Source organism: Neopsephotus bourkii, unplaced genomic scaffold (genome assembly GCF_033783945.1).
Source record: "Neopsephotus bourkii isolate Nb327-2 ecotype Australia unplaced genomic scaffold, CSIRO-AGI_Nbou_v1 NB_1863, whole genome shotgun sequence".
Taxonomy (NCBI): Eukaryota; Metazoa; Chordata; class Aves; order Psittaciformes; family Psittacidae; genus Neopsephotus; species Neopsephotus bourkii.
In genome coordinates, this window is record NW_026902336.1 from 213,922 (window position 1) to 239,385 (window position 25,464).

Genomic DNA, 25,464 nt, shown 5'->3' on the forward strand with positions numbered 1-25,464 from the left:
ATTCGATGTGTAGCTGTTTTTATCACCCTTTCTTCTCACCCAAGAGCCAAATAATTTCTCTTGCCAAGTAACATGGGATCTGTAGCCAAACCAGCTTACAATTCTGACTTTTCAGAACCTTGCTGGAGATGTGCAGTCCTTAGGTCTGGCCAGCACTTGTTCATCTGTGCCAGCCAAAGTTTAGGACAAGGGATTTCCAAAACAGCAATTCCCATGTCTTCCCCAGCCAGGCGTTGTGCCTGCGTGTCCCAGAGGCTCTCAGCAGTGGAGTCAGCCCGGTGAGTTGCCAGGCTCCCAGCAGAAGGTGCTCAGCACGTGTTCCCTGTGCATGACGCTGTGTGTTTATTCACAGTGCTGAGAGATCGGCTGCAGTGCACTTTCATTCTGTGTATTGTTCTCCAGGGCTGGTGATGCCATCGCATTGTGCTGAGTTTTGAAGAGTGTGAGCAGCACTGCTGATGTGACTCCCTGGGAGCCTACTTTCCACTGGCCCAGGATAAAATTGGGTGGTTGGTTCTCTGAACCAACGAGCAATGGGGTTGGAGTAGCTGGGACGCTGGGACACTGGAAAACTATGCAGGATTCACCCAGCTCTCTGGTAATGGATGGATACTCCAGCAATGTGCCAGCCTTCCTAACCAAACTCTGGACGTTGGTGGAAGATCCTGAAACGAACCATCTCATCTGCTGGAGTACTGTAAGTACAGCAACTATGGGGTGTCACCAAGTGCCTGCACTTGGTGCAGAAAAAGAAAAACCCAGGTTCAAGGCCTGAGCACTGCATTGCACAGCAACTTCCCTTTGCTTTACAGTGCTGATGGCTAGCTGGGAGAGTGAAAGGACTGAGATTTCATTAGGAAGCCTTTTGGATATACTTGATATTGTTTATCTGCAATATTGTGGCTTTTCTGTTTGAAAGGGACAACTGGTTTGAGAGTATTTTAGTAACGATATATACACATTTCACTTGAAGCATCTTAAAGGGTGTCTGATACTGAATCTTGTAAAAAGCCAGACTATTTGAGGGAGGTTTTCATTTCAATTGAATCTTCACTTTCCTAAGATCTTCTAGAAAAGGTGCAAAGTCCTTAAAAATTTCCACTGCTGTTTTTATTACAACTAAGAAACACACGACATTCACAAATGCCTTGGGAGCAGGCAGCAGACAAACACCATTCAGACATCAGGCTAAAACTTACAGTTTAAACAGATCTCAGACTGGCACCCTAAATCACTCGCATTTTGGAAGAGCTTTACTTGATTTTTCAATGAGTCTGTGTGATGATCATGGCGATGTGTGTCTGTACAGCTTCATAAGGATAGATTGCTTTGTTTTGGCTTCTTATTTGTCACTAAGGTATTAATATAGTAAATGCAATCAGATAATTTGAGTTATTTATTTATCCCCCTCATACAGCATTTTGATACCACATTGTGCTTTCGACGTAAGACTTGTTGCAAATAATGTGATTTGTCTTCAGCAGGGAGTTATAAGTCATGGGCATTAAAGTGTTCTCCAAAACTGAGAATCTGTAACAAGAGCAGATTTAAGGGTGCGAGGGAGGGAAGTCTAAAGCAGCCTTTCTCAGCCTTTCTGTCATATATTTGTGTCCAGTAGAGTTTTTGTTGAAGACATGAGGTAGTATTTCAGCTGCATTATTATCCAAGGTAATGGTTGCTTTCTGATGTTGGTATTACATGGCCATACCTCTGAGAATCACCAAGTTTTGGTACCGTGTGTTTTAAATGAGGACTTTCTAGCTTGGAAGGATGTTCTAACATGCATGAATAGTCCCCTATCTGTTACAACATCATTATTTCTGACTCACCACTACCACCATGCTTTGCTTTCCTACAACATAAGCTACAACAAAATTTTAACAACATAACAAATTCTACAATTACAAATTCTAACAAAAGCTACATTCTTGGGAGGTTTTGATAAAGCTTTCAAATGTCTAAGATTCCCAGGTTGCATGTTCCCATGTTTCCCATGTTTTTCCTCTTATATCCTTCAGTGCTGCTGGAGCTGAGAAATTGTGTGCATGCCTAAGATTTCTGTACACAATCAGAACTCTTAGAAAATAGGACCTATGATGGAGAAAAGACGGAGAGGAAACGTGATAATGGTTTATATATACACTGAAGGCAGTTACAAGATGGCAAGCAAAAGTCTGCTGCCTGTGTCCATGGTAGATTGGACAAGCAGTAATAAAATGAGAAGGGTTTTTTTAGGTGGAAGATGCAGTTAGGAAGAACTGGCAAATTCCTGATGTAACTTGCCTGGGCAGGGCACAGGGTGTCTGTCATGGTGTGTCTGTCAAAAACAGTGAAGACAAGCATCTGCCAAGACTGACAGAGTCAATTTTGCTTTGGGCAGAGAAGACTTTCAGAGTTTCTCCCAGGGTGCCCCTGCAATGTAAGTCAAGCTGCTGTATGGGAACAAGCTGGTACATGTAGGGTTCATTGGGGTACACACAGTAACACTGAAGTTTCTAGTGTTTGCAGGATCCCTTTCAGGTGTGCCGGCTTCTGAGTACACTTCAGCCTTAAATGCAAAGGAATGACTTCTCAAGAGAGGCCATAAGGAGATGTTCAGGTCACAAAAGCCTTGTTCTTCTCATTTCACATCAGCATGTGCAGCCTGGGGTGCACAGCTGTATCTCAGAGAGCGTGTGGACAGAAGCACAAGAGAAGCAGGGTAAACCAGGTCTGTCCTCAAGGCAGCCTTTGCAGTGCTGGGAAACCCTGGTCCCTGCTGTCATATTTGCAAGCTTGGTCTGTGAAGATGCTTCCAGCATAGAGGTTATTAGTGAATCTCTTAAGTTCTGGATCAGCCTTTGCTTCTGCTGCAGGGGGTAAGGAATGATAGGAAAAACCCTGGTGATGGTCAAAGGGTGCTGTTGAGGCAAACAGTCTCATACAGTGCCTGTAGCAGTGAACAAGGAGCAAGAAGAACAGCTGACCCAAAGCTGCATGTCTGTGGGCATGCAGGGTTGTTGGAGACGATAAATGAGCCAGGGAACAGAGGGAATTGAGGAAATTCACACTGTTTGGTGATGAAGATGTAGTGGCAACAAGCAGGGTAGCAGGGTTTGCCATGGATGCGTGTTGGGTCCTGCACTGGGCACTCACGGTCCTCTGTCAAGTACCTGTCTGCTGTGAAATAACCCCCCCTGGCTGATACACCACTTGACGGCTGGTGATAATGCTGAACACAGCAGGAGGATGACAGTGGCTGTGCTGGTCTCAGACCCCAGGCTTGCCAAAGTCTTGCAGACCCTGGTGTCTTTGGCTTGCTGTCCCTTGAAACTCGACTGCAGCTGGGTTGGTAAGTGCCTAACATCTGCTGGTGGCTGCACTGGCATAGGTCTCTGTGTCTTACCTGTCTCTATAAAGCTGAGAGCTTAGATTGCACAGCTGGGTGACTCCTCTGGCAGCTCTCTGCAGCTTCTTCTCTACAATCAAACCCAGTGTTTGCCCCTCAATAACTTTCTCTGCAAGTTTACAAAAATGCACCGTGTGCTGCAAAGCCTGAAATCACGATTCTTCATTCCTCCAAATTCCACATGCTGCTCCCCCATCCTGAGCAGAGAGGGGATTTAAGCTGGTTTCCCCAACCCCCATATACTGGAGACATTGAGGCTGCTGACATTAGTCATTTTGAAAGCATTGTTTAAAATTAATTGACACTTCTTCTGTCCCTTATAAATCTTGCATGAATTGCTGTTTGCAGAATGTTTCAAGGCAGCTTCAGCTTGTTGTATCTCACAGGCCCTCTCTGTACGAGCTGAACTCTCAGCGGGTAGAATCCAGGCAGCGAAAGCACATGGCCTGCAGTGTGCCTGTCTCTGCAACAATCCCAGGCAGTTTGCATTCCTTTGCAGTCGTGGATCTCAGCAGTGCAACCCCAGGAGCGGGTATTTCACCTGGTTAATATGGATGTTGCTAGCTTGGACTGTAGAACATAACTGTTAACATACTGCAGGTTGTCCTCATGTCTGTCTGCTTTCAAAGATAATCAGGAGATAGTGCATAGAGCTTCAGGATCAGTGTGGTGTCTCCAGAAATAATGTGTTTTCTTGCCTTACTCTGTTTCTTGTGCCTCGTTTCCAAGCTCCGATCCCTCCAGGACAGCTGTGCTTTGGAGCAGATGGGTTGGGTTAGACCTATGCAAGCAGATGGAGGGGTTATAATGGCAGTTTCTATCTTCCAGGACCTCTTCAGACATCAGAATCTTTCTGTGAGGTCCACACAAGGGGAGCTTATCACAGGCTAACACAATCTGAGTGCAAATGTCTGCAGTTTTTCTCACATCCTAAGTTCTCAACTAAGCAGTGGCAAAGCTTAGTAGGAAAAGATCAAAACTGCAGTCATGGAGGGCTGACTGTACCAGAACTGAAAGGAGCACATGCGTCACTGAAGGATGTTGTCACTGCTCTTATCTTCAAGGTGACAATTCTGAGAGCATGACTTGCCCTGCTGTAGGACTCAAGGGAACCACCATCTCCCAGGGCCCTCCCATAGTCAGGGATGCTCCTCTGACCGCAGCTTTGTCCTTGTCTCCTTTGCAGAATGGCACCAGCTTCCATGTGTTCGACCAAGGACGTTTTGCCAAAGAGGTGCTGCCCAAGTATTTCAAACACAACAACATGGCCAGTTTCGTCCGGCAGCTGAACATGTGTGAGTTCAAACTCCAGAGCCTCACCGTGGGGGTCCTACAGACATGGGGGTGACAGAAAGAGCGGGTGGAAAGGGAGCCTGAAAGAGAAGCGTGAGTAGAAAAGTTGAGATCTCCCATTTATGCATTGTTGGGCATTATTGATTTTCCTGAAGAGGACTTGCCTCTGCATCCCAGACTCCCTTGCACTGACCTTTGATTCCAGCATGAAATTTCTGTTAGATTACATTGTGAGGTGTACAGACTTTAAGTACCAGTTTTTCTGCTTCTCAGGCTGCTTCAATTTGAGAACCTATTTTTATTTCTTTTTGTTTTATTCTATATGTGGCTTTTTTCAGCAGCCTGATACTGTGCCAGCTCCCTCAGAAACTGCTGCTTCTGGGGACAGCATGCCTAGACCTTACCAATTTCACTAGCTGTATTGCTGAACTGATAACACAGTACTTCCCCCTGTAAACCTTGCCTTGCTGATCGTTTTCACTCCTTAAGGCAGGTTGAGGTGTAGTTTCCAGACACATCTAGATCATGACTGTGTTAAGTGTGGTTCTTTTCTGATAGCTTTTGGAAGTTTTTTCAATGACCAATTCATAAAATTCTCCAGTGAAGTTTTAACTTTGATATTTAACTGTACAGTAACAATACTGTACATTTTAGGCCAGCCATTAGATACGGTTTAGAAATGTTTCCAGGGCTTCAGAGAAGTACTCAAAGTAGATTTTTAAATGTGCATGGGACCCCTTTTGGGATCACCTGCAGCTGGTCTGTGCCTTTGAAAATCCTTCTCCTGAATCCTTTGGCTTGCAAATCCCAGACTGGTTTGGGGGAAGGACCTTAAATCTCATCCAATTCCAACCCCCTGGCATGGGCATGGACACCTTCCACTAGAGCAGGTTGCTCCAAGCCCCATCCAAGCTGGCCTTGAACACTGCCAGGGATGGGGCAGCCACAGCTTCTCTGGGCAACCTCAAACCAGAGATTTCATAAGAGTGGATATTTTAGCTCCTGTCAGACCATTGTGCCCGAAGGGTTGCTGGCAAATCCTCCATGGTGTGGGCCAGCAGCGGGGGTGGCCAGTGGGGTGCTCAGTGCTCTCCTTTGTGCTGGATTTCTTGTAGATGTGGCCCAAAAGCATGCCCAGATGCAGGGAGGGGGCACAGCTTGAAAAAGTGGGGGGAAAAAAGTGATGGGGTGGGATGTGAGAAGGAAAGCCTGATATGTCAGCCCTTCACCTGCAACCTCTCCCTGCAGATGGCTTCAGGAAGGTGGTGAACATCGAGCAGGGGGGTCTTGTCAAGCCCGAGCGGGATGACACCGAGTTCCAGCACCTCTGCTTCCTGCAGGGCCACGAGCATCTCCTGGAGCACATCAAGAGGAAGGTGAGGGGACACAGGCTGGGGGGACCCCTGGTGAACCTCTTGGGTGGGAAGAAAGGCTGAGGCATGGCAGATCCCTGGTCCAGAAGGTTCCACACTACCTGTGTGGAGAGGCTGCTTGGTGCATCTTCAAAACATCCCTCAGCAATATGCCCCACAACGTAGTCTCTGTGTGGAGATGTAGCCCTCTTGGTTTGCTTTAAGCCTGTTTCTTTATTTTGTTTCCCTCAGGCTTTCTCCTAGGAGAGAAGTAATGAATACTTGTTTCCCATCCCTCAGGCATCTTGAATAAGAAATGCCCCAGTAGGAGCCTTGGGCCTTTCTAACCCTCCCAAATCCCCTTTTTGGGGGTGGATTGACCAGAACAGCACTCCATGGTCATTGTGAGGGTTTATACCACAGCTGCATTCCTCTCTTTGACTCCCCAAATGCTTTTTATTGCTTTCAGACCAGAGGATCCTGTGCTATGGACCTCTCAACATAACTCCACAATCAACCCATGGTCTGGTTTTTGTCCATCTCCATGGACAGTTGGGGCAGGGGTCCTTGGTGTGCAGGCCTGGACTTTCATTAGAGTTTTGACTGTGGTTATGTGCTCTGTTGTTAGTATTACAAGACCTTTGTGTAGTGCTGCACAGTCAGGCTTGATTCCACCTCTGCCTTTGAATTGTTCAAGTACAGCGTAACTCCTGCAGGGTCTACCAACAGTCATCTCCTGTTATTATAGAAGAGATAACCTTTTTCTGTCCTCTGTTTCCTGTTTTTTCGACTGTTACTGATGCCCAGAAAAGGCTGTCCTCTCTGAATTAGCACAGAACTCCAGGAAAGGGGCTTCAGCAAAAGACCTCTGGAAATCCAAATGTAATACATCAATTTGACAGCCTCATCCACGTAAAACAAAAAGCTGAATTGGGTCTTTCTGAAGTTAAAGTAGAAAGATTTAATCAAACAAGACAGTTCAACTCCTCCCTGCTCCTCAAAATACTTTGTTTTTGTTTCTCTCAAGCTGATTTGAAATAAGTTCCCCCTCTGCTGGGAAATGTCCTGCTACCAACACACCCTCTGCATGAAAGGATTTGTCCCACTCTTTGCTCTGTTTTATCCCTTTGGCCCTTGCAATAATACCTTAGGGATAGTTCAGACTCTTGTGCATGTTGCCTTTCCCACCATTTCAGCACATCAGAGCACAGCTAGTGGAAGTCCTGCCCCCAAGCCACAGCAAGGACTCTGCCCATGGCCCTTCTCGTGTTGGTAAAATCCGTATTTGATTTTCCCTCCTCAGGTGTCAGTAGTGAAAAGTGAGGAGACCAAGATGCGCCAGGAGGACCTCAGCAGGTTGCTATACGAGGTACAGATACTGAGGAGTCAGCAGGAGAACATGGAGTGTCAAGTGCAGGACATGAAGCAGTAAGTTGTATTCTGCTTAGTCTGCATTTGCTTCTCTAGAGTTGTTGGTCTTGGGGGATGTTTGAAAGAAGGAGCCATGTGGGATTTCTATGTAGATCCTGTGATCTGCAAAATATGAATAAATGCTGAGCCTTTCTGTCTTCTGTGAAATGCAGACATATTCTCTTCATCTGTGTATTCCCTTTATAGATGGGGAAAGCCCAGAGGCAGCCATATAGGAAATATGTATATATCACAGAATCATAGAGCCATAGAATAGTTAGGGTTGGAAAGGACCTTAAGATCATCTAGTTCAAACCCCCCTGCCATGGGCAGGGACACTTCCCACTAAACCATATCACCCAAGGCCTCGTCCAACCTGGCCTTGAACACCGCCAGGGATGGAGCATTCACAACTGCCGTGGGCAGCCTATTCCAGTGCCTCACCACCCTAACAGGAAAGAATTTCCTCCTTATATCCAATCTAAACCTCCCCTGTTTAAGTTCTAACCCATTACCCCTTGTCCTATCACTACAGTCCCTAATGAAGAGTCCCTCCCCAGCATCCCTATAGGCCCCCTTCAGATACTGGAAGGCTGCTATGAGGTCTCCACGCAGCCTTCTCTTCTCCAGGCTGAACAGCCCCAACTTTCTCAGCCGATCTTCATATGGGAGGTGCTCCAGTCCCCTGATCATCCTCGTGGCCCTCCTCTGGACTTGTTCCAACAGTTCCATGTCCTTTTTATGTTGAGGACACCAGAACTGCACACAATACTCCAAGTGAGGTCTCATGAGAGCAGAGTAGAGGTTCAGGATCACCTCCTTCGACCTGCTGGTCACGCTCCCTTTGATGCAGCCCAGGATACGGTTGGCTTTCTGGGCTGCAAGCACACACTGCAGCCGGCTCATGTTCATTTTCTCATTGACTAGCACCCCCAAGTCCTTCTCCGCAGGGCTGCTCTGAATCTCTTCTCTGCCCAACCTGTAGCTGTGCCTGGGATTGCTCCCACCCAGGTGCAGGACCTTGCACTTGGCATGGTTAAATGGTTAAACCACATCCACTGTTAAACCCTATCCATTTAGTCAATGGATGTGGTTTTATAGATCAGGTACTCTGAGAGGTTTTTACTTGCCTCCAGAATTTTAATACTTACAGATAACTCTGTTTAAAAACCACTCCAATATTCAAAAGGACTCCAAAACATTTTTTTAAACTGAAAGCTGGTATACATACATCATCAGATGACCCTGGCATCCCAGGCTTTGACAGAACACCTCACACTGGGAAGCTTCATTCCAGCTCAGCACCCTACGTGCCATAGATAAATACTTCTATCCTACCTCAGTTTTTAATGATTCCCACACGTAGTATATGCACGAAAACCACATTATGCAATCCAGGTGCAGTGGCAGTGAAAGAGTTTCTAGGCTTGTATCTTATTTAATTTTTAAGGAATTCTACTGTCGATGATTTGGCCTTGATTTTAGTTTGTTCTCCCTTTGGATCTGCTTGCTACCTTTCCCCATCTAGCAAAAGGAAAAATTGCATTCAACTGAAGAAAATAATACAAATTCTATAAAGTAAGACAGACCAGAAATCCCAGGCTGAAACTATGGTGAGGAACCATCAAGGACATAACTCCAGTACGAGCTGTCAGATGAAGGAACCTGCTTTGCTGAAAATCCTGTCAGTACCACTTCAGAAAGTTCACTGCAGAGATTCTGGCTGCGGTACTAGGGCAGCTACTGTGCTATTTCGAGCCCTGGCCCTTATCTTCCCAGTTCTAGCATCAATCCACACTAGAAAAGCTAAACAATCCCAAAGGATTTATAAATTTCACCTGTGTGATAGGTTTTGCTGGCCTGACAGTTTTCATACATCCATATACTCAAGATAAATTGATTGACAAAATCTTCTGCTCATGGACTTGGCTCGCATCCTAGTTTGCAACTCAGCATCTTCCCATCCCACTTTCTGGATAATTGTTCAAAGTCTGCAAACTCCCCTGTGTGCTGCATCTGCAGAAAGAAATGAAATATGCTCTATGCAGTTGCAAGCTGGACAAAGGCCTGTGGTGGATGAAATCAGTGACTCCCACTAATAAAATCATTACAGTCCTCCCAGTTCAAGGCTCTAAGATGCAGAAGCATCTCTCTAGCTGCTCCCGTCACTCCCAAACATACCTCAAACCACCACATGTTTGAGGTTTCAGCAGGGAGAATACATAGGCTCTCTATCCATAGGATCTCTTGGCCCTTGGGGGCACTGGGGCAGTTGTGGAGGGTTGAGCTTTCTTGGCTCCTGCAGGAAGAATAGTCTTGGTATTCAAAATCATACCAAGTCACAAGTCAGGCCTTGCTGAAATTCTGAGTTTGGCCCAAATGCCCTACACATGTGCCCTCTTGTACTCTTCCCTGTAAGCGTTGGCTTCTCTTTTATTTGTTTTACCTTCGTGATTTGTTCTTTTGAGGTCAAGTTAAAACAAGGAAAGCAACTATGTGACCCTGTTTGGGACACCTGGAAAGAGCCAAGCAGTGAAAGAGCCCCAGAGTGGGACAGACTTTGCACAGCTGGGTCTGCTGTGCATCATGGCAGCCCTATGGGCTCTTGTGATGCTTCTGTGCTCATGGAAAACTTCTTTTTTTCTCTTCCAGGCAAAATGAAGTTCTTTGGCGGGAAGTTGTTTCTCTCCGGCAGAACCACTCACAGCAACAGAAAGTGATCAACAAGGTAATGGTCGTATTAGCTCCAAACTCACTTGTGTGCCATGGTGTATGTCCTCCTCTGGTTTTTGTTTTCCATGTCCCATAATCTTCTCCACACTGATATTGCAGTATATTTAGTTTCCTTCTCTCTCAAACTGTGATGCTCTTACGTGTCCTATGGAAAGTGGCCATTAACAAAGCACAGATTATGCCCTGAGCAAAAGATTTTAATTTCCCTGTGAATCCTTGTTGATGGTTAGAAACTACTTTTCTGTTGAAGACCTGAGCAAGAGAGCACAACTCTCACCAATTGCCCTGTATCAACTGAGCTGTGGCTGTACAAGTGCCTTTGGACTTCCCAAGTCTTTTTCCTTCCTACAGGAGAGGAGCCTTCCCCTCCTGCCAGCATTGAAGCTGCAGGCAGCAGAATTGATTAGCCATTCCCGCAGTGGGGACCTCCAGCAACTGTTACATTTGCTGGTGTTACTGATACAGAATCCCAGGCTGGTTTGGGTTGGAAGGGACCTCAAAGCTCATTCAGTTCCAGCCCCTGCCATGGGCAGGAACAGCTTCCACTAGAGCAGGTTGCTCCAAGCTCCATCCAACCTGGCTTTCAACACTGCCAGGGATGAAGTGTTCCCCAGTTCTTTGGGCAGTTGTGGAATTGCTGGTTGAGGAACTACTGTACAACCTTGTAGATCTAAGAAGAGCTGCAGAATCATTTCCCACAATGCCTAGCATGACCAGTGCTAGAAAAGACCTCTCCAGTGATTCCCAGATGATGCTGACATGACTGAGCATGTCACATTGGCCAATCCTCCCGAGAGCCATTTTCTGACCTTCACATGGCATCACAGAGTCATAGGACCAGATAGAAATGCATGAGGCTATCAAGTCTTCCTCCAGCTCTGAGGCTGGGCCAGCCAAACAGCTCATGGTGGAAACATTTATGCAACTCTTTTGTGTTATATTGAGCAATGAGTAAGAAATAGCTGTGATATAATAATGCTCTCTTTGTCTGGAGGGCAAAGCAGAGCATTAGGCTCAAGCTGACCTGGGAATACGTTGCCAAGTGATTCCTCTCCAAAGCCATTCTGCATCCTTTTTAGAGTCCTCGTCTGTCGATACTGAATTTCACAGAGCTCAAGAACTCATCCAAAAGAGATGAGAACTCCACCCAGGGTCTCCCCTAGGGGGTTGCCTCTTTCACTTGCAAAGTCTTTTGTCAGGCTTTATAGAGCCTCTTGTAAAGGTCTCTAAAGACTTTAATGGAGGAAAAGTCTAACTGCAGGCCTAGGAATATTTGCATTACTTCACAGGCAGATTCCCAGGTCTAATCAGGGTAACTGGAGTTCTGCTTGGCACAGAAGCAAAGAGAGAAGGCACTCAGTACATGCATCTATCAGCCTTTGCTCAAAGCAAGCACCTGGCTGAGTTCCTTGAAAGCCAGACAGATCGTTTGATTTCTTGGAATGCTTGGAGGTGTCCTGGGCTCCAGTGTCTCTTGCCATTTGGCTCCCACATTCCATGGCTTCTCCCAGCTTTGGGGTGGTGTCGGGAGGGAGTAATGCGTGAGATAAGGATGGCTGCGAGAGCAGGGAGTGCTGAATCACTCTGCTGATGAACAGTGAATTTTGATCTCTCCTGACAGCTGATTCAGTTTCTGTTTGGCCAGCTCCAATCAAGCCCTAGCAGCACTGGGATAAAGAGGAAGCTGTAAGTACCCTTGTGTGGTGTGCACACGCTCACGGGTGCATAATGCTGCCCCTCACTAAAAGCACAAGCTCAGCTTGCCCAGGCGGGCGGTCACCGGACCAGGGCACCATGGTGATGGGAAATGAATGGGCTGAACTGTCGAGTCAGACCTGCTGACATGCCCCATTCAGTGGCCTTTAGAGAAGCACCGTGTCAGCTTGTGACCTTTATTGGGGGAGCACAGCGCGCGGTGGGAGATGGGAGCACTGATTATTGGAAAGGTAAAGGGCAGGACCCCACTGCTGGTCCTACAGTTTTGCCACTTGCCATCAGCAGGAGCAGAGCCTGTACAAAGTAGGAGCAGAATGCAGCTAGCCCATAGGCACCTTTAGATTGATCCACAGTCACTGCATGGGGTGTGTCTTCAACACAGGTTTGGTGGCAGGTAACCTGTAGGCCTTACAGAGAAGAAGGTGGAAAAAGATTTTAGCTGAGATAAATAAGATAAATAAGGTCTTCATGGACAGGATTGATACGTCTGTACATGTCACAGGAACGTCTGACCCAGGAGGCTTTCAATGGGTTAGTTGCCAAAGTTACTTTGATAATAAATGTTGAATGGAGAGGGTCATTTTTGGCCCTTGAAGCAGAGAGCTGGATGCTTAGAAATTCATAATTGTCTCAGGGCTGACTATGGTATTTCATTGGCTGCTGAAGGGCAGATTATGCTACAGCAAGGCCTATGTCAGGGTAATTCAAATGTTCTTTTCTATTCTGTGTCTTTAGTTAATGTCCCAAAATAGGAACAGACTCTTAAACAAGCTGCTAGACCACACTGATATCTCAAGCACTGTGGTCACTGTGACCTGCTATATAATGCCCTTCACTGTGGGATCTAATTGGGCTGAGCAAACCCATATGTTCTCCCAACATATCCAGCTCCAGTGTCTGTAGAACGAAAGGAGCTAGGAATGATCTTCTGCCAAGCCTGTTAGATATTACTGGGGGAAAAAACTGTTGTCTTTCCCTGCTGCACCCCACCAAAACCCTGTCTTGTAAAGGAGCACTGAAGATGCTTTTCCTGGCTGCAGGACAGCAGGAGGAGAAAAGGGATTTGATAGGCAGTTTTATAGGATCATCAGCAGTAACAATAGCAGGTGTGTAGGAAAATATACCAGTTTCCAGCTCCTCTGGAACTGTATCACAAACCCAAAGACTGCCACCCAGGAAGTTTCATGACAGAAAGATAGTGCCAGTTTGAGGCTCCTCATTTTCTCTTGGTTTCAATTATTTACATAGACATAAAGTACAGGACCCAGCACACAGACCACTTCTTATTGTCAGTGACCAAATCTGCAAAAGCCTGTCAATCATTTATTAAAAACCTGTATGCAATTAGTTTAGGCTCTGCTCTGCTTCATGTCTCCCTCTGCTTTGTTACTTACTTAATGGGTGGCATGGGTTCCTTTTATGCAGTGTTATGTACAAAGATCTAGCCTTGCCAAAGAGGCCCTGAGTTCAAGGGAGCTGGTATCAAGGCCAGATTCCCAGTACTGTACTAATAATTCCAGTGTAGCTACCTTAAGCAACTGAGGATCCAACCTAGAGCTTGAAAACACCAGCAATTGGAAGAAAGCATGAATTGAATTTCTTCAGTTCAAAACATGAATTGGTTATTTTACTTGTATCTTTCAAACGAGATCTAGAAAACCTAGATCATCTCTTCCCTATCTGGCTAATGCAGTTTTTAAACTGTGACCTCAAAAACTGTTTCCCTTCCTTGTCCATAACACTGGACAAGAAAGCACCTTACAGCTGAGGAAAAGCAGAGTATCAGCGCAAAATAATCCTTGCCTGAGAGACATTTCTCATATAAACAACCAGGAACCAGTCAGTTATGTGCTGGGAAAACAAACCTGTTTCTCTTCACAGACCTCTGATGCTTGACAATGGGATCTCAGCTCCACAAGTGTCCAAGTTCAGCCGGCATTTGTCTACAGACCCCCTTCATGACCCCTATTTCATACAGTCGGTAGGTTTACACCAGCCTCTGAGTTTTGTGGGATTTCTTTGGCTGGGGTGGGAAAATGTTTGAAGCAATAATACAGGTTACACAGCAAGTAGTTTGGCAAGAGCTTGGCAGAGAAGAGGCTTGCCAAACTGGGCAACCAGTTCATTATTTCTTCAGCACCCCTCTTTCAGGAGAGGCACATACTTGCATGCCCTTGTGCTGCTGTGTTGATGTGGGAGGGAAAGGCAGCCCCTGAACACCAAACTCTCCATGGTGTTACCCCAGCCTGGCTCACCTTAAGGGCAGAGAGGAAGAAGTATGTTCTAGCAGGGAGTACTATGGTCCTTCTGACCAGAGCCAGGTTGCTGATGGACAGCAGGTCCCAAGAGGGGAGCTGTGCCCTGCTGGATCTTTCCCTCCAGAGGAAGCCAAGCAGTCTAGGCAAAATATCAGCCATGGCAAACCCTCTCTGTAGCTGACACTTCAGTCACAGTGCTTATTTTGCACTGCACCTCTGTATGGTTGGAGGAAAGACAGGAGGAAATTATATTGTTGCATAGTAGGTAAAACCTTTCTTGGTTTCTGCACAAAGAGGACTCGGGGACATGGTGAGCAAACAGTGTCTCAGATAGGGCCTTGGACTTGCTCTGGACCTCAGAAGAATAAATACGACTTTTGCTTTCTTCTTTAGCCATCAACAGAACCTGCCTCTTGCTTAAACAGCCCCACAGTTCCTGGAGGACCCATCATATCTGATGTAACTGAAGCGACACCATCCAACATAATAAATATGCATTCTCCTCCTGAAAATGACAGGTAAACATGTTTGTGATTAAAACCAAGGTGTCAGGTGTGAAAATGCATAACTTTAAAAGAGTTTTTCCTGGCTGTAAAACTACCAAATTCTGTCTGATCCACAAATCTCTATAGGAATGGTGGGCTGGAACATTTTATCCAATGTAGGTCAGATTGCCCGAATTAGGGAGGCATAATAACAGCATAAATTTGGAAACAAAGTCACAACTTTCATGCTGAGAACCTCCACTAACCTCTTGGAGAAGTATTGCATGTTTTTTTGGATTTTGTTCTCAGGACAGGGGCTCTCTCAGACTTTATCAAATAATGAGGTACTAGCATTTGTTGGGCTTGTTGAGAGAGAGAAAGAAGTTTCCTTTTTGGCTCTGGCAAAGAAGAAACAGAATCAAACTTGTTCATCTTTCTGCTAATGAGAACAGAAGGGCTGCATCACAACAACTTCCGATGTTTGACAGCTTTTCTGTGAAAAGGCCCCAGTAACTTAGGAACTGAAGGCAGAGGTATTTTAATGCTTATCTCTTCCTGCCACAGACATGCAGAGTATTTGGGGCTAGTAGCAGAACAGAGCTAATAGTGTCAGTGGAAAGTAAGTAGACAGATGAATCATGGAAACAGTTTTTCAGGCGTAGAGGCAAGGTAGTTATACTTCAGAAATTGCCTGTAAATCTGCTTCGTAATTGAAACTATAGCCATAAAATTAGCTAGAAACATGTAAAGAGCTCCAAATAAGGAGCAACAGCAACAACAAAACCACTACCACCACCAGCAAAACTACCATCACCACCAAAAACCAGGAGCCATTTCTAAAGCAGAAAAAGTCGAATTATAACCTTCAAGTTGCTTATTTCTGCTAATTACCGAGTGCCATCTGGTGGCCTCTGACCTGTGCTGTGCCTGAGGATCTGAGCCACCCATGGCCATCATGAGCTTAGCACTGTGCTACTTCCTAAACCAACATGAGCTTCTGGTGGGAGTTTAGGATTAATGAGATGAGAAGATGATCTGAAAGGAATGCTGAGGAAGGCTTTGTAGTGTCACATCCCATCTCCTAGGTGTGACACGCCTGTGTGTTGTCACAGAGCAAAGCTAGTCTGTAAGTGGTGTAAGACAGTATTTTTCCAGTATGGCTTTCCACGCCCTGTGCCTATTGATCTACATGACTTTGTCCCTTTGGCTGCAGTTGTGCAGGATCCCAGGGAGCTGTAAAATCACCTACTAGTAGTATGGAGTAGATTTTTACATGCAAAATGCTACTATTCAAAACTTCAGTGTCTGCATAGCAATAACAAGAAGTGCCTTTTCCACTGGAAAAAGGCAGACCTCTGATTTCAAACCAGTAAAACATCTGACTGGGACTGTCAGACCTTAAAGCTTCTGTTCCAAATCCTTCAGAGCCCAAGGTCCTGACCTGTGTCATTGGGATCTAGAATGCTTGCTGGTTGCATCCTAACTCTGGCATGGAAAAGGTCTTACCAATCCGATTCCTATCTCTAGGGTGGAGACTTTTTCAGGGGAACCTCCCTACCCTTGTGACCCTTTAGCTTGTCTCAATTTTAATGTTCATCTGAGGAATGATTTACACATGGAAGTGTATTTTCTGTATTTGCAAACAGTGAAAGGGGCAAATTCAGTATGGCTTTGACTGATGGAGTAACTGAAGGTATTCCAGATGAGCATGTTTCTAGATCTTGCTGAAATGTTGCTGGTTTCTTTTGCCTGTCCAGGGAAGTGGAAAGACACTGTGGGGCAGTTTGGGAATTCAAAGCAAGCCCTTCTGCTACTCCACTTCCAAGCAAGGCCTTTGTGGAGCAAATGTGTGTGTGGTGCTAAGTCTTGTCTCTGATACAGAGAGAAATGCCTCATGCTGATCAAGGAAGAACCAGTCAGCCCTGGCGTGAAAGCCACCACCGAGCCTGATGTCCCGCTGCCAGGCTGCCAGGCTTGCTCCGAGCCCCCCGTGCTCCCAGTGGCCATGGTTCAGTCTGTTTTGGAAGGCAAAGGGAGCTGTGGCACAGCCCCTCCAGGGACCTCGCAACCATCTGAGAGAAGAGGCAGAAGGGCACTGCTGGACAGGTGAGGGGCGCAAGGGATTGCTGTGGCCCTGTGTATTCATGGCCCTCTTTTTCCCATTCACAGCAGGGAAAGGGAGGCTGAATTTGTCATCTAATGCAGCCTGGTGAGCTCCATCCTGTACCTGTGGCACCTGCTTAGAGAATGCTTGAAGCCCAGGGAACAGTTCACAGGGGTAGGGGGTTCTATGGATGAGTTTGCTTGAGGGACCCAACAGAGAAGGAGCTGTCAGAGCATGTGTGTCAGAGCCCTGGGAGCAGGAAGAGGCCTTTTGCAGTGAGAGGGATTTGCCCAAGTTCCAGGTGTCCATATCTACAGACTTGCAGGCCACCGCACCACACTACACCTCCAATAGCTTGTGTGCCCTCTGCCACTTGTTTTGTTGAGTCATTACGTAAAGTCATACGGAAATATTTGTCAGTGGTGTTTCTGTGCAGTGGATGGGTGTCATTTGTGTGCTGGTATGCAGAGAGTGATGGACAGTGACAATCACTAAGTAGGGCATATATTTGATAAGGCATCAAAGCATTCATAAGGTCCAGGCTTGGGCTTGAGAATAAAATAGTTTGCCCCGTCTTTTCCTCTCCTGTACTGTGAAGTCAAATAGACTTTTCTCCTTACTCTGTTCCCCCTGTGCATCTCCTCCTATCCCCTTTCCAAGATGACTTTCTTCTTTCAGTACTAGATCTGTCCTTAGAGGGCAGTCACCATGTGGCAGCATGCTTTGGGGAGGCACTGGGGAGCTGACACCACAAGAGATCTGGTTTCCCCATCTCTGACTTAGAGTGAAACCCCACAGAACTTAGCTGCATTGCCATGCTTGCCTCCTTGAGCTGGGGGGGGCTCAGTAAAATGCTAGGCATCCAAAGCAAGGCTTTATACAAAGGTGCAAAATCATGCCTTAAAATCATGAAACACCTGATAAGGTTACTCACAGGGATGGAGAGTAGAGAGTTTATGTTCACTGAGTGCAGGATTCTGGTACAAAGGGTTGGAGATTTAATTATTTTGAAGCCAGACCATGCAGGTATCCTGCATGTGACAGTCACCCAGAAGATGATGTCCTCTTGTAAGGGGCTTCAGCACAGTGCCATTAGGCTTAGCCACAGGGCAATCGGGGTGAGCCACTTCTGGAGTTGGAGTCTGCCATGGGCTGAGGCTGAAATCCCAGTAGCACCAGTGTCGTGAGTGAGTGCACAGCAGACTTCAGCTGGAGGAGAGCATGGTCTACAACTGCAGAATTCATTCTTGATGGCAACTGCAGCAATGTAAGGAGAATGGGGCAGAAAAACTGCTATAGGGTTATCAGAAAGACTTCTATTTTCCTTTGATTCCATACAGAGAACCACATTCTTCCTTCTGAACCCACTGAGTACTTCAAACCATTTCATTAGAAGAAAAATAATCCTAAAAAATCATTGAAAACTAATTTCAAGGCAGGCTGCCTTGAAAACCGTTAGTTAATTCAACCATCTTGGACCCAGTAGGATGCGAATACAGCCTGTTCTGGATCCCAAGTGCTTCTCTAGGATTTATTCTAAGGAGAGCTTGTATATCCCAGTCTTGAGGAGACGTGCACAGACTCTCCATGGCCAAACCACATGTTACCCAGGAAAGCAGTCCCGCTTGTTTTACTGCCAGCCCAGCTCCCTGTGTGCTCTGCTGGGTTGTACTTCTGGGACTAAAGCAAGTTATATGGCGTAAACCCAGGCTGACAGTGAGCTCTGTTTTTTCAGAAAGAGATTTAAGTATAAACTCATGCTGGAAAGCTGCTCAGTCCTGCTTTCTATATGTACCTATGCAAGTCTCATTCATGGCAATATTTCCCCTTGTCTTTCCTCAGAACAGATATTTCAGATCCCCTGGAGAGCCCCGACTGGAGCTTGGAGGGGCTGCAGCTGCTGCTGAGGAGCCAGCAGTATGGCCTGGAACCAGCCAGCCTCTTGGATGTGAGTAACCGGCTGCAGGGAACAGTTGTGGGGTTCCCATTGCTACTTTGGGCTGTAAATCAGGCAGACATACAGACTGTGCTGCTTGTTCTGCTATGGCACTTTATCTGTCACATGCTGCCCTATTTTGACCTGCTCAAAAGAACTGGCAAGATTTCAGACTTTAGAATCATAGAATCATAGAATAGTTAGGGTTGGAAAGGACCTCAAGATCATCAAGCTCCAACCCCCCTGCCATGGGCAGGGACACCTCTCTCTAAACCATATTACCCAAGGCCTCATCCAGCCTGGCCTTGAATCATGCTTTTTTGCATTTGTTCTGAAAATACATCTTTGAACTTCACGGAGCACAAAACACAGTGCCTTTGGTGAAGACATCAACACGAGACCTAACACGTTTATGTAAAGTAGTTTTAATACAAATGTCTAGCTAGTTTGGTAATTGCTTTGGGTGGGTTAGAGTATTTTCTGCATGTTTTGCATCTTAGATGCTCCGAGACTGTTTAGCTCTACTACCTTCCCCTCTTCTTCACATTATGGGAAGTGTAGCTGATGTCACATTTTCTCTCTGCTGAGATATTTATCTGTCTGCAGTTCTTAGATCACTTTTTTTCTTTAGAAATGGATGGTGCCTTTTTTCTTAACTACATATGCAACAATATGAAGGTTCGTTTATTTATCTCTTTCTCTCTCCCCGTGTACATATGGTTAGTATATGAAAGGTTTTTGCCAATAATCAAATAACTCTGTATATAAGAATCTATATGTCAAATATATGCTCCCCTGAGGAGGTGCTTCATGGTAAACTTGCATGGATAAATAGGAATGAAAAATCATTTTTAAAAATCAATCTTATTCTCTTAAAGCCAATTCCCAAGTGTCTGTGATTGATTTTGACTTTACAGTAAGCTTTTCTAATGACCTGACCTATCACCGACTCCCTTGGTTTCTGTTTCTTATTTCTCATTAAAAGATGTTTTCCTGTTGCTGACACACTTTTCTTTCTGTGCCACTCAACGTCACAAGGGTGAGAATGAATCATAAAACTGTATCCCCAGATCAACAGCTCTTTTCCCAGGTTGCTCAGACTTCTTAAGAAATGGCCATTGAGGCACTGATGCAGTAGTAATCTGCCCTCTTCTACCATGTTTTGGAATGCTTTAAAAAAAATGTGAATCTGGAAGTGTCCTGGGACCCAAAAGCAGCAAGAAAGGGCTTTGACTTGCATGTGCAGTAACACAGATAGCTGCCCTGGTTTACAGCGTGACTGTGACACAAGGTGTCTGCACTGTCTGTGCTGTCCCACCACTGGCAGCAGCAAGGCTTGTGGCTCAGCAAAAGTGCCCACCACTGCACCCTTGCTGTTCTATCTGTGCTGCAGATCAATACTCATGGAGCCTGTTGCTTCAGTCAGTATGCTGTAGGAGCTGAGGCACAGGCCAGAACTGCTTTCAGGTATCTCTGCCAGCATGGTTGTGACCCCAGCAGGCAGCCAAGGCAGGCAGATGAGCATTGCAGTATTTTAAACCATGACATCTTTGAGTCCTCATTGTATTTTTCTCTCAACAGGTCTTTAATCCCAATTTATCTTTCAATGAGTGGAATTTGACTGAAATGGAAGCTAGTCTGTCTCCGGTAAGCAATGTGTGTTTCTGAGATAATAATAATGATGCAAGGCTTGTGCATAACTGAAGAATGCCGAGATATTTTACAAAGAGAGGGGAGAGTGGTAAAGCACATCTCCTGAGGCTAGGCCGAGAGTGTTACCTTATACTCTTGAGCTGCCTTTCCCACTGATCCAGAGCTTGTTTAGAAACACACTGCTATTGTGGAGTCTTTAATTGAAACTTGTTCTGAACTTTCTTTTGGCATGAGTATAATATCCTGCTAATACCAAAGATTCATAAAGTGTCTTTGTGACAAAAGCTCTTCATAAAGTGCAGCCCTCCCTGTACATCTTGGGAGCAGTAAAACCACGTGTAATTAGAATAGAGGTTCATGCATGCCCCTACAGAAGAAACAAGGAGGAATTGCTTGGCAGTATTTGTTTGGGATTGACATTGATACAGGCATTTCTGAAGTGCACATGGTGATTTAATAAGCAGTGAAGGAAATGTGTGATTTGTGGCTGGGTTCTTTTTCCTGCTGGATGGAGGGTGAATTTTCAGAGCCTTCATCGCCAGCCAGGTTGGATAAAGACTTGGATGGTTCTGCCATCTCTACAAATGTGCAAGCAGAGTGTAATCTGTTCTAATGACGGGTGAAAAGTCTCTAAGCCTGCTTCATGGTATCACTGTCCTTTTAAAATCTTGATTTAATCATTTCAAATTTATTACGAAATTCCACTTCCTGAGTGTTAAGAGGGAGAGTCTTTGAAGAGATAGATATTATTAGCAAGCTGTGGAAGCAAGGGACAGTCTCTTCTTAAAAGGATTGCATTAGAGAAAAGGCCAAGGAGGAGGCTGCAATGTTCTAGAATTCAGTTCTCAAGTCCATTGAATTTCCCAGCATCTGGTGTAGCCCCCTGAGGTAGGCTTGCTTGTCCTACAGGAAGTTCTGAGCACAGAGAAGCCTGGAAGGTAATACCTGTTGCACCTCTGTGCCTAGAAGTGCCATGCAAGCAGAAGCTAGTTGTACTTTCAACAGTCAAAGGCAAATGAAATGAAGATTCCATTTATATGGAAAAGGAAGGAAATCCCTTAAAATATGAAAGATTAGTTTCATATTTGTTGCTGGCTGCAGAGGATTCTGGGTTTGCCTTGTCTGGCAGCCAGGCGGGGATAGGCAAAGTGACACTAGTCTGATCTCCCTGTGTGGCATGAGCCTCATGCCATCCTAGCCAGTGCTGACAGGGGGTTACATCTCCTTTAACCCTCTCCATCAGGCATTCTTCCCTTGAGCACACACTTTTGGCTGTTTTAGCAAAGTGGAGGAGAGGCAGGGCAGGGAGCACATCATTGATGAAGCACTGATTTTTTCAGACATGGTCTAGTTCTAACGAGCTCCCCTGTCTTTGTATAATTGTACATTGTAGTTTATATTTTTGCATCAAGATGCAGCGTCTCACAGTGGATCTGGAGAAGAATGCAACTGAGCTGTCCTCAAAAGTGTTCAACCCACCGTTTAACAGCACCTGCCCAGGTAGGAGCACTGGCAGCTCTTGCAGAGGAGAATGGGGATGTAATGAAGGTGATGAACATGTCAGCAGCTAGATGCAATGCCCAGCACTGACCATTTGCCTCTTTGAGGGTACAAAACATATTGGTTATTTGACTTTTCACAATTGTCAATCCGCGGTGTTTCCGTAACAACTGTGAAGCTAGTTACTGAGCAGTGGGAAAAGTATGGGTGATAAGCTGAGGCTTAAATGTAATTGAACTACCTCCCTTTCTGTTTGGGTCCACACTGTATCTATTGGTATCTCCTCTGCCTGTTCATTGCCACCTAAGAGCAATGTGGGGATCTATACGGGTAGGGGTAGTCAGGACTGCACGAGTCCTGTGTTTCCTTTTCCTCCTGCTGCAGAGAGGTGACCCAATAGCTGCTAGCAGCCAGAGGCAAAGGTTATGTCTCAGCTTCTCCAGACGTTTTACCAGACCTCAAGGGAACTGTCCAGCTGACCTTCTCTCACCCACTGATTCTGATAAAGTGTGTCATCAACCTTAGATATGAATCCAGAATCGTTTTCCTGGTCTTGGAATAGTGAGTTCCCATGCGTCCACCTGGGATAGACCTGAAAGAAAAGGTTTTGTGAGCCTTCACTTGGTACTGTAGCCACCTGAGACCAATCGAGAATCTGGACACGTTGTGTGGTGTTCAAGGACTTCCAGTCTCCACTTTAAACTTAGCATCTTGCATGAGCATTGAAGGTGTTAGAAGCCCATCTGTATTGGAGGGAATTCTTCAGCAGGCTGGAGCTGAACTGCACAGGAGGAGCATCCTGTGAACTGCACAGGAGTTTGCAAAGCCTTTCCGGTCCCTGCAGTGGCATGCTGCTGGAATAGTGGGCCAGTTGACAGATGTCTCCTTCTGCAAAGATGAGGAAAACCAGACAATTCTTGAGTGAAGGAGAAGAGAAGCTTTCCAGTGTCTCCAACCATTTGATCATCCCTCTTTGACTTCTTGTGAGGCACCTCAGCGTTCAGGCAGAATCCAGCTTGGCAACCTGCAGAGATTCCCATCTATTTTAATAAGCATTTGAGTGAGTCTGAGTTTGACTCAAGTGTTTTGAAGCATTTTTTGCCCGGAATGAGGCCCCCTCACCTCCTGATGCAGTGGGGATTTGCCACTTTTCAGTTCTACATATGTAAAGCCTGGTAACTTGCCTTCCAGAAACTGAGTTTTCTCTCATCCGTTTGCATTACAGGGAGAGATGTAATTCTTGAAAGCACCCAGCAGTTCCTCGTTGATCGTCAGTCAGTCTTTGGAAACGACCTCATCAACTTGCCTGAAAGTTCATCGCTTTATGTTCCATCTGACAGTATGGCTTCCTACCTGTCCTCTGGGGGTGTCCAAGGGGAGATCCCATTAAACCTGAGCTCCTCAACTGACAACAACCAGTGATGTAGATTCCAAGAAATGACGTCTCCCTCCCACCCATCCAAGTATCCATAGGTTTGAATGGAAAGAAACAAAAGTGACTCAGAAACCCACAAGAGAGTTTCTTTTTGTGCTCTTTCTTTTTGAGTAGATGGAAATGGTCAGTAGCTGTTGCATTACCCTCTTTGCACCTGGATTTCAGTGTTTGCCCAGGATAGCAATTTTAAATGAAATACTGCCTCTGGTGCTTGCTCCTGTGGGGAGTGAGAACTTGGCAGGTTTGGGGCTTTTTTGCCTTTTAAGTGCATTTAGAAATTTCAAATCTAATAAAATTTAAGTGAAGAGTAGCTTGAAAGTACATCATGGACTTCATAAAATATAATGATCCCAACTAGTGTCTGCAACAGCAAAATATTGGATTTTATCGAGGCAGCACAGATTAGCTAAGATGCCTGACCCTTCTGGATGCTGTTTTTTTGTTGGTTTGTTTTGTGTTTTTTTTTTTTTTTTTTTTTTTTTAATAGGAAAATAGTTCTATATGCCAGTCCAATGCTCTAAAAATATTCCTTTATCGATTTTCTGGTTTTTATGGGATGTACTTGTGCCACTTCTTTATCGCCCTAGGGTTAGGAGGAAAATGAAGATCTCTTCTGGTGTGCAGAAGATAATTTTCTGAGTGACCACTCAGAATGTGTCTCTGGCTCCCAGGGGAGCTACAGACCACTGCAGAACTCAAAACATCCTGTGCTGAGTTGAAGGGGTTTGTTGTTTGAGATGTTTTCCCCCTAAATTTATTTCTTCTAATATACAAACAAAAGGGATAGATTCTTCTACATGAACTATTTTCCACTTTGCAAAGAGGACAGAGGAGGTGGACTCTGGGTTTTGGTGCTGGCTAAGTATTGTATGTCCAGTCCAGTGCTTTTTCCCTTGGCCTTGACCTGTTCTATTTCCCCTGAAGATGTGCCTGTTGATTTATTGATGTATAAAATCTGATGAACCAATTTAATAGATTGGATCCCCTTTTTAGAAGGGCTCTCAGCTGCTCAATGTAGGAGAGAGGCAGAAGGGTTAGTCCACCATGTCCACTAACTTTCTTCCTGTCCTTTGTGCATCTGAGACCAGCCTCCAAAGCTTGAATTAATCTTCCTCTACCACGTGGTTTCTGACAACTGATTTTCTCAACAAAGCAGAGCTTTGTTTTTTATTCTAGTAGTTCTAATGAGAACGTATTATTTATCTCAGTAGCTTCTGAGTTGCTTTTCCTTAGGAAAGCTACCCTAATGCAGTAAGAAACATCCAGGAAATTCAGCTAACTCAGGCCTCCTAAGGGCTTAGACAGGGAGGTGTGAGCCGTGCCAGTATCATTTGAAGAAATCCTCTGCTTGCTTCCACTGTCTTGATGACTCTTGGTTCTAAACCATATTTCTGAGCATCCACCCCAAAATCTAGTCAGTTAATCAGGTGAATGCAGGCTCACGTTCTCCTTAGTATGATGAGCATGTTTTCAGTGGACCTTCCTGTCAGAGCCCTTCCCTCCATCCATTTATCAGTGTGTGAAAGATGTGTTAGCTCAGAAACATTCATTTTTGAGCATGTTTTTCCCCAGGTAATTACTGTGTGCTGGGAGCTCTGCCACCACTGTGGTGGTGCAGACTTTGCAAGAGTGAGGTTGTGAGAGCTTCTGAATAAATTCCAGACACTGGTTGTTTTTTGTTCAGGACTGAGGGAGAATGCTGGCAGCCCCCATTGGCCTGGTATTTAGATGATGTGCTTGAGTGTAGGTTTTCCTTTCTGACAGATTTGTGCTTTGACAGTTCACCTAGATCAATCCATTTGCCACTGTATTTTGTCTTTTCCAGAGATGGAAAGTGGTTGAGCTGCACTCTGTTTACTTCTTTTCTCATGATTGAAAATTGTTTGGTGTCTCCTATTACCTGTATGTTGTCCCCATTCAAGATTTACAACCTTCTCTGAACCTTCACATGCTAGATTACCTTAATGTTAACACTAAATGTACTGATCTGGTAAGGTCCAAGCATATGCTTAACTTCAAGTTCCTAGTAGTTTTCCCATATTTTTATGAAGCCTGTTGCATGCTTGAGGTTAGACATGTGCTTCCAAGTCTTACTGGATTGTCTAGTTAGGGTTGAGAATGAGCCACCTTAGGAGAGCTACTCATGGGTAGGCAGAGGTGCAGCTCAGGCAGCGTGGGGCTGCAGCATTTTAGCAGTGCCA

At 45.4% G+C, this 25,464-nt stretch overlaps 1 protein-coding gene across 3 annotated transcripts; it reads left to right on the plus strand.

Moving 5' to 3' along the window:
* The first annotated feature begins 384 nt into the window (after positions 1-384).
* Positions 385-23,698, plus strand: HSF4 (heat shock transcription factor 4). 3 transcript variants are annotated; one of them, XM_061344083.1, is made up of 13 exons: positions 385-697; positions 4,575-4,683; positions 5,930-6,057; positions 7,337-7,461; positions 10,096-10,171; positions 11,798-11,862; positions 13,774-13,873; positions 14,544-14,668; positions 16,517-16,741; positions 18,582-18,687; positions 20,257-20,322; positions 21,722-21,828; positions 23,054-23,187. In XM_061344083.1, the coding sequence occupies exons 1-12, from the start codon at positions 575-577 to the stop codon at positions 21,779-21,781; spliced, it is 1,308 nt and encodes a 435-aa protein (XP_061200067.1). In that variant the 5' UTR covers positions 385-574; the 3' UTR covers positions 21,782-21,828; positions 23,054-23,187. The 3 variants fall into 3 exon arrangements, with proteins under 3 accessions (XP_061200067.1, XP_061200065.1, XP_061200066.1); XM_061344081.1 differs by having other exon boundaries at positions 387-697; positions 21,741-21,828; positions 23,054-23,698; XM_061344082.1 differs by lacking the exon at positions 385-697 and adding an exon at positions 2,568-3,331 and having other exon boundaries at positions 21,741-21,828; positions 23,054-23,698.
* Positions 23,699-25,464: the final 1,766 nt, after the last annotated feature.